The 9396-nt window shown below is 42.7% G+C and overlaps 1 protein-coding gene across 1 annotated transcript; it reads right to left on the minus strand.

Moving 5' to 3' along the window:
• Window positions 1-3227: 3227 nt before the first annotated feature.
• On the minus strand, window positions 3228-9141 carry LOC126323167 (uncharacterized). The gene is made up of 3 exons (XM_049994612.1): window positions 9030-9141; window positions 5591-5676; window positions 3228-3635 (listed from the first exon to the last, which is right to left on the minus strand). Exons 2-3 carry the CDS (start codon window positions 5663-5665, stop codon window positions 3429-3431), a joined length of 282 nt encoding a protein of 93 aa, XP_049850569.1. The 5' UTR covers window positions 5666-5676; window positions 9030-9141; the 3' UTR covers window positions 3228-3428.
• Between the last annotated feature and the right edge of the window lie 255 nt (window positions 9142-9396).

Below are 9396 nucleotides of genomic sequence, written 5' to 3' on the forward strand. Positions count from 1 at the left end.
AAGAATGGCCCTGAATTGCAAGAAATCCTAACAATAATACAAATCCAAACAATGTGAAATTAAAGAAATATGAAACTACCTCCAGTTCTATTAATTGCCTACACTCATTTCACTCACGAATTCTAATAGTGGAAACCCCATTCTTTTTCATAAGTCAAGTACTTCACAGAAAATCTTCATAACACTAGCTATAGAAATTACAGCAAGTAGCAACAACAGCCAGCTAAATAAAAGGATTCTAATTACTATAGACTCTAACTTCTACGGTTAGCAGAAGAAAGGTTTTGTTGAAGAGTAAACAATATATTTAGAAAATTTCATCCTATTCATGTGACATCCAGTTGCAAAAATTATCTAGTTGTCAATAATTCCACAACTCGAACATTATCAACAACATCCATCCTCATTTTACAATGCATATCCTACCAACACAGAGTCTCCACTAAGAAAAACATGTCCATACAATTCTCTAGCTAATTGCTAGTCCGTCCAATCTCAGAACCTCTTGAAGAGGGCACAGAGCGCTGTCAGCAATATTAACATATTCTATAACGCAGCCAACATCAAAACATAAAATTACAGGACCTTCACCAGCTTGAACAAACCCCAGCTGACATGCACGTCTATCCGCTCGATACAATTTGAAATGATACTCGTCTGCAGTCAGCATTTTCCAGTCATCAACAGTCCAGTGTCGGTTTGACGGGCCCAGGCGATACGTAAAGGTTTGTGTTCTGCAGTCATCAAGGGTACAAGAGTAGGCTTTCGGCACCGAAGGCCCATAACGATGATGTTTCGTTGAATGGTTCTCACGCTGACACTTGGTGATGCCCCAGAAATGAAATCTGGTACAATTTGTGGAAGGTTTGCACGTCTGTCACGGTGAACGATTCTCTTCAGTCGTCTTTGGTCCCGTTCTTGCAGAATCTTTTTCCCGCCGCAGCGATATCGGAGACTGGATGTTATACCGGGATTCCTGATATTCATGTGAAATGGTCGTACGGGAAAATCTCCACATAAACGCTACCTCGGAGATGCAGTGTTCCTTCGCTCGTGCGCCGACTGTAACATCACCTTCTAACTCTCTTAAATCTTGATAACCTGCCATTGTAGCAGCAGTAACCGATCTAACAACTGCGCTAAGCACTTGTCTTATATAGGCGTTGGCGGTCGCAGCGCCGTATTCTACCTATTTACATATCTCTGTATTTGAATACGCATGGTTATACCAGTTTCTTTGGCGCTTTAGTGTCTATTACACTACACTTTAAACACTTTTTTTATATAAATTAGATGACTGATTGAATAACAGTGTTATAGTCGCATGCCCTTCCTGTCGCCACCAGATTCCTTTATCTCTTTAATCCATCAGCTTGCCTGATGAAGCTGTTTCTTTTACCGCGTTTAGTTATAAAAACTAAAATCTTGTGAACCGATACTCACAGTGCATAAGTTTTCATCGAGCTCCATTTAGACCCTCACTCAAGGTTTCTTGATAAAACAACTCTCGCACACTTTTGTTATTGGGCCTCATGATTCTGAAAAAATGGGTTAGTTCTTGATACAAACGAACAGCATGTATGACCACATCCAATTCACAAAAGAGGTGTGATTTAAGTATTTGTGTGCTACACGTGTCATGTGGGGGTGGAAATCAGTTCAGCATTCCTTATACGAACATGTGAAACCACCTAAAACCACGCTCTGGCTGACCGATGTACCAAACCGACAGTCACTACTCGACACGGAATATCGATGTTGATCTGGCTTGTCTACCTGCTTATGGAGTCTGAACATAATGTGTTACGTTAAACGAGCAAATCTTCGTCCTCTATTGTTAAAGTCTTTACACAAAGATATTGTATTAAAGTGTTTCCCATTTTACCATTTTATCACATCCATTCAGAAAGGTAGCATACATTTTGTCCCTAATTGAAAAGTCAGAGTTATTTTTTTTCGAAGCTGTTTTTATAGTCCCCGCCATTTTTTTGTTTTCGCATTGACAATAATTCTATTTTTTTGTTTGCTAGAGGAAACATCTATTATTTTTTCTTGAACAATATCAATACCATGTACGTGCTTGCGGCGCCCACAACAAACGTTGAGGCGTCGGCTCCGACAGAATCGATAAGTTGCGGTACAACAGTATGGGAGGTCTATTTTTACATCTCTGCAGTAGTCAGCCAATATATTATTGCATCATAGTACTTTATTACACTGTTCCACTCTCTCCATGTCCGTTTGTAACAGTCCCTAGACTCTCCACATTCATCTTCATCTACACGGTTTACCAAAACTTGTATGTCCACAACATTCCTCCAGTCACGTTTCATAATTTTCTTAAATGAAAACCTAGCTACCTTTTTCCTTGCTACTCATATTCCTGATGAATTCTTCGTCACTTACAGCGATGCGAATTTGAGGTCCATTGAAGAGCATTTTTTTAATCTTCTCGAACGACGAAGTAGGGAAAGCGGAGACTATGGTTGCAAAACATTTCCATTGAAATTCAATATCGCTGTCTAACAGCTGCATCAAATAATCCATTGTATAAAGCAGGGGAAATTTTATCCTGTTGCAGCTAACAACTACATAATTAGCAATAATTGCCATAAATGCCTCCAGAGTCTTACCGATGGGTCACTCCTCCTGTACTCAGTACTTCTGTTGACCTCCCATTGGGTGAACAGATGGTGACGTGTCTCTCTTGTTAACATACGAAACTGACCTTTTTATAAACACTCAAAAGACACAGTTTTTCTCCTAATATCTTAGCAAATTAGTTTTATACTTCACTTTTATGCGTTATATAAATTAAATGTAGATTTTTTTTTCTTCTCCCTAAATGCAGCGCATCTGTGTGTCTTGTGTTTCATATGACGGAAGATGTAACTAACCTGCTCAGAAAAGTTTTGCGTAAGTTTTGCATGACTTGTTTACACTCTTCCTATTTTTTAGTCCAGGAACATATTTCACCGGCTCGTACTGTGTAACGCACATTGCTTTACCTACCGTGACGGATGTGTGATGCACTGCCGACTGTAGATCTAGTACAGCAGCTTGCCTTCCGTTCTTTTTTGGCAGTTTTCCATAAACATTTAGGCAAATGCCTATCTACGACTCAGAAAATACGATAAACAAAAAATTAAAATACGATGACACACGTAAAGTGAGTATTTGTGAAATAGGCATGTCAGTCGATGTAAGTCTTTAAAGAAATACAAAGCTGAGTGTTATTAGATTTTTATTGAAGTAAAAATCAGAAAATTAAGCATAAAACGTTGGTAAACGTAACAACAGGCAGTACTTTGTTATTACCAACATAATGTTGGTTCAACAACTGGCAGTGTGCGGCATTCAGTTTCCGAAGAGAGGTGGGACGCTGGTTAGCGGCGAATATCCAGACGCGACGCAGCGAACGTGCTCGGCTACCACCTGTGAGAGAGGCGGACGCCCGCCGAGTACTTTGGTCTGCCGGCCGCCGGCCCGCGGTACACCCTCTGCCAGGAGCCGTCGGCGTCCACGCGGGTCCTGCCGTCGCCGCTCTTCCACACGTTGCCCTGGCCCTGCACCCCCACCACCGTGCCCACGCCCTTCTCCCTGTGCACGTCCACGTCCACTCCGCCACGGTCCTCCTGAAACGAAATGATGTGCCGGTAAGAAGGATCCGATTTCAAAATGTGAGGTGAACCATCTGATTCCAATAGTTGACATATTTCTTATATACCCTATTCGAATATATCAGTGGCAATAGTAAGGCATATCAATGAACTCAAAATAAATGAAATGAATGAAATAAGCATTTGTAAATTTTTTGCATCTGTGTCACCGTCTCCATTTTTAATCTTAGGTGTGCTTAGAGAACTTATAAAATAACAGTTGTGTGTTTTTCCATGTGCCTAGAAGGCGGCCAGCGGAAGACAAATCAGTCAATAGGATCGCAAACAAGTCAGCTTCTGAAACATCGCGCCAACTGGACGACGCCATCCGTAGCAATAACACGACCTAAGCAGCCCGCTCTTCGAACGGATCCCAATCTCCACTCGATTCTAGACAAGTATTTCATACATTATAGCCTATACAAAACCAAATCACCTGATAAATTAAGATACGAAATAACCACAAAATTAAACGGCAGCTGTGGAGCACTCGCGAACCGACATGTTGGAGAAAACTACACGAACCACGATTACAACTACAGCAAATTAGCAATAACCTCGTAGACAGCATGTAGGTCACTTATGATGTCATAATTCGAAGAATACATAGATGGATAGCGCTCTTTACTAGAATCGACTTTCCTCGAACTGTCACGCTTGAAACAATGTTTGCTAAACACGTTTGTTTGGGGAGACGCCGCCACTGGGTCCCGTTTGTGTATTGCACGTAGAATACGGGAAGGGACCGGCAACTCTTACAGCACTGGGTATAGGCGCTGGTCCCTACAATCTTGAAGTGTCGTGGGACACGTCCAGCGAATTAACAATATGGCAACGGACGCCAGTTTGTTGCACGCATACTAAACGTATTTACGGCTAGACCATAAGTTCGCAAGCATCGAACGGATGAAACTCAGCTTCCTCTGTTTACTCACTTGGCTCAGAGCACTGTAGACAGCCGACTACAAGATGTTGCCGTATTTCCTTCGGTTCAAAAAAAGCATTCGATTCAGTGTAGAACTGTCGCCCACACTACGAAATACGAGCTTGCACAACACTGGAGAAAGATTTCGTAAAGACATCGTACCCAATGGAACCCAGCACTGTGGTGCGACATTGTCAGAAGCAAAAGTAGCATCTTGCGTGTTTGAAAGTTGTCTTCTGCTATGCACAGTAGAAACATACGAGACGGCATCTGTAACTCTCAGAGGCTGTACGGTGACAGAGTGGTAAAATCGTTACATAATTGGTGCGTAATACAGGATTGACTAGCGCTTGGTGTAAGGTAAATTTACTTGCAGCATAAATAAATTGTAATAATTAAGCGCTAAATAGACGAAGAGATGATGTCTCATTCAACTACACGACCGACGATCAGACATTCGCATGAGTTACAAACGTCAAGTACCTTCGAATATTTCCCCATATCGATTTATCTTGAAATGACTAGAAACAGATTGAAGCTGCTCAGTTTTGTGCAGTCAACGAGAGATCTGTATATAAAAACTCATTAAATTCCAACAGGAGACGCTATGCATTGCGCATCACGGAGTGCCATACTTTTGGTAGCTTCAGATTGAAAATGTACCACGTTCTGCAACATACACCTTGCATAATGACCACGAGGGTGAAATTTGATAAAGAGTATGTAGGAACAGCGACACACGCACTTCCCGTATAGTACAAGCAAACATAGTAGGAAAGAAGGGAAGTGGAGAGTGCGATTGATGTGCACTAGAGACCCTCAACCAAAAACGAGCACAACGGCATACGGAAATTTAAATGCAAATGAGGATTTAAAGTAAAAATGCGAAAAAACTCCGTCTTGCATTTGTGTTTATTGATAAATTTCATTGTCGTGCTACACACCACAGTCGGTTACTGGATGGCTGCTACCAGAAAAAGGAGCGTACGAAGAGTGAGGCACTCACCTTGTCCTTGGGTGAAGGGAACGCGCAGCTGAGCGCTATGGCACTCAGTACGACGAGGAGCACCGCTGCCTTCATACTGGTTTAATCTGGAACAGAAACGCTTACGTTTAGCACGACATTAGCAGATGAACGAACACTGACCAAAAAATGTGCAAGGATGATTACTTTTGCTTAGAATTTAACGTGTACGTAAGTTTAGCAATCCTTTCGCGCTTTGCGCCATATATAAATTCCACCTGTCAAAGAAAGGTGTATCACAAAGAACAATACACTATACGCTATATCCAGACACCTTACGTAACGTGGAATTGACTAATAGATGTCACGAGAGACGCACCCGCCAGTGTTAAATTAGGTGGGGGAGTAGCGTATTGCGTTGTCCCTAGAGAAGCAGGAACAGCAAAATAGGTCAGTAAGGAGAGCTCACTGACTCCGAACGTTGACTAATCATCGCGCGTCGCCCCTCTGAAGCTGCCCAAGTTGGCTGTTGGTGATGTGATTGTGAAGAGGAACCGCAAAGGATCAGCCATTTACACCGAAAACAGGCAAATGTACTGGCGGACAGGGAGCATCGAACATTGCAGAGAGCAGTTGTAGAAATCGCATGTCAGCAGTTGCAATTACTCGTGAGTTCCAAAGTGCCGCCAGCAGTCCAGCTATCACAGTGATTGCGGGTAGAGAATTTAAAAAAAATGGGCTACTAGGGTCGAGCAACTGCTCATCAATCACGTATTTACGTAGTCATTGCTGAGGGACCCTTGAGGTGATCCAAAGAGCGACGACACTGGGCAATGACTGAAAACAAGTGGAGTGCTGAATTACGCTGTACCCTGTGTCAGACCGATGGAAATGTTTGGGTGTGGCGAATGCATGGAGAACATTACTTGCCATCATGTGTAATGCCAGTAGTGAAATACGGAGAATGTGGTGTTAAAGCAGGTTGAGAGTACCGCACTGTGTTGTCAGTAAAGAAGCAGTAACAGCACTTATCGTAACGGGTGCTGTCCGTGGTTAGCGAGTAGCGTCGTTATTCAGGTTAAGAAGGATATGAACACATTTTACAGCATTGTGTGCCGAGTGCATAAAACAAAAGTTCTAAGTGAATGGTTGTTTGTATCAATCTGACGATGCATATCCCGTCTAAAAGCAGTATTTATGAGGAAAAGGTTTGCAGACTGTAACATACCTGAAGTGGACTGGACATGAACTCATTTAGGATGAGTCTGAATGCCGATTTCGCTCCAGACCCCAGCGTTTAACATCATTTTCTGCTTTCTGGTTTCGGCTTTTGAGTAAGAATAAACTGCCATTCCTCCAAAGACATTGAAACACTTAATTGAAAGTTTCCCCAGAAGTGTACTAGCCTTCTTAAAGATGGAGGGTGGACACATTCCCCATTAACACCTACTAATATGTGTCTGGATACTTTCGATCAGATAGTGTATATTTGATAGTGTGTAACTCCATGCTCTGCGCTCGTAGGTAGCACACCGCGCCTTGTACAAGTCAACTGTGGCGCTCGGGGTCACAGCCCCAAGTTACGACATCTGAAGATGATCGTATAAGAGCCGGAAACCGATCGTGTAATAATAAAAGAAGCTTACAATTGTAGCGGTATTTTCAGCCTCTGGTATAATGCTCAGTTGTGGATGTTCCTCCAACAGGATTGTCTGTAAAAACTTACAACTGTATGCCTTAGGTAGAGAGACCTGTCCATGTAAATAAAATGACAGCGAATAGCACAAGGAAACGAAACCAAGTGAACTCGACAAAAGGTCTACATTCTGTGCAGTGTAACACACTGAAATAATGAACAGTATGCCGCCTAATAATTACGGACTTGTTCTCCTTTTTTTATCTGCCAATGACATACATGAAGTTTCCTCCTTTAATACTAGTTAACTAGACTGCCGATTATATATCCATGGGCCGAATGGAGGAAGATGTTGCTGGTATTAGAGACCACTGCACTCGCTATTGGACAGCTTGATTTGTAAACTTGCTGACAGATTACAATTGTGTGCCGGACTGGGGCTAAAATATCGGGTCTCGCCTTTTGTGGGAAATGCTGTTGGCAGCTAAACTATTCAGGCGTAACTCACGAGTCCCCATCAACATATCAATTCTTTCAACACAACTGTGCTGTGTTGCACAGACCGAATGCTCACAACAGAGCGAACGATTACTACCTGGTTTATGTCAATCATCGTTCTAGTGGACCGATTCAGCGGAACAATAGCGTGATTTCTCGATTGACAGTTCACATCTTCGCTATATTTGTGTTAGTGCTTCGTTCTGAATGACTCAATTAATGACTTACGTTAACATCGCTTTCCACGCAAATGAGAACGAAGAACATTGCAGTTAACTTTTCCAGCGTCAACACTGTTTATGTACGTGCAATGAAGTGGGCACACTACTTTATGTTGAATTTCTGTTAAGAATAAACAAAGCAAAGACTATGCTGGAAACACAGAAACAGCTACTTGCTAAAGAAAGAAATACATGGTCGAGGAAGTGAAGCAATTCTCTTGTCTGTCCAGCAAGTTCATCTAATACATCCGAAACTAGAGAACAGTCTGAAGCAGCGGAAGAACGCACTTTCAACAAATTGTACGCGACATTTACAGGAATTCCGAGAGGTTTTATGAAACACTTTGATGGGGAGCACTGACGGAAGTAGACTCCGGCCTACGCGGGCACCGAAGAAACCGAATCTCTAGGCATCCACTATCTGTCGCTACAGATGAATGTTAAGGGTGAGTCTAATAAGAGTATTAAGGTATGCACGGAAAACTCTATATCAAGAAGACAGTTAGTGAGAAACTCTGAAGGCAATCAGGAATAGGCAACTTTAAGGTTGTGTAATACATTATTCAGTTCGTAGTCGATGCAGTCAGATGAAACGGTTAGCGCAGCCTGAAAAGACTGTCGGGAGTATCAAACTAGCGATAAAGTTATTTGTTGACTTAAATTTAATAAAACAGGTACTTCTAATAAATCGGCTCCTGTTCTTCAAGCAATCGGATTTTCATGTATAAAACACTTTTAAGGTATGATTACGTTACAAATGAGTTAATGTGTTAAATATTTGATGTTAAGCGTGTAAGCGAGAGAAAGTTCAAGAAGTTCCGAAGTGCGCTGGTTATCAAACATTGGATGAATATATTCTGGATAATTTGCACGCCCTTAGTTGCACTGGCTCACGATATGTTCACACTTCCTAATTGTACTACTGCCTTGAAGCTATGAAATAATTTTAAATTTTCAAATTCGATGAATACGAGTAATTGTGTAAAATGTTGAAAATAGAATTTTTGTTGTCTCTGGAAACCGTTACATATGCAGCCTGCAACTGAGACCATGCCTCAGGTTAGTCGTTCGGTAATGTAGGCAGTGAGGAGCTGCGTGTTACCGCGTTAAGTGCTGTCTGAACTTACGGAGCTCCTGGATCTGCTGCTACTGCGTGCGCCGGGGCCGCTGCCTTGGCTGTACTGATGGTCGGTCGTGCGCCTGCTGTCGCTTATACAGGGCGGCGGTAGCGCGTACTTCCCGCCGGTTCATCCCCGGCCGATATCTCGGCTGCACCGCTGCTCTCGCCGAACAGCTCTGGCCCGGGCCCGCCCCACCTCTGCTCGTGACGTCAGCGTTTCCAGCGGATGCTGCGTTTCCCCCCTCACGCTGGCCGGGCCTGATTTAAAAGAACGGCCTTGACCCTCCGAAACAGTGGTGATAACTACCTGGGAGAGGGGGATCACTGTCTTAATAACACTGCTAGTTCCCGGGACTGTACAACATCATAAAGG

The sequence above is a fragment of the Schistocerca gregaria genome, chromosome 2, assembly GCF_023897955.1.
Source record: "Schistocerca gregaria isolate iqSchGreg1 chromosome 2, iqSchGreg1.2, whole genome shotgun sequence".
Lineage (NCBI taxonomy): Eukaryota > Metazoa > Arthropoda > Insecta > Orthoptera > Acrididae > Schistocerca > Schistocerca gregaria.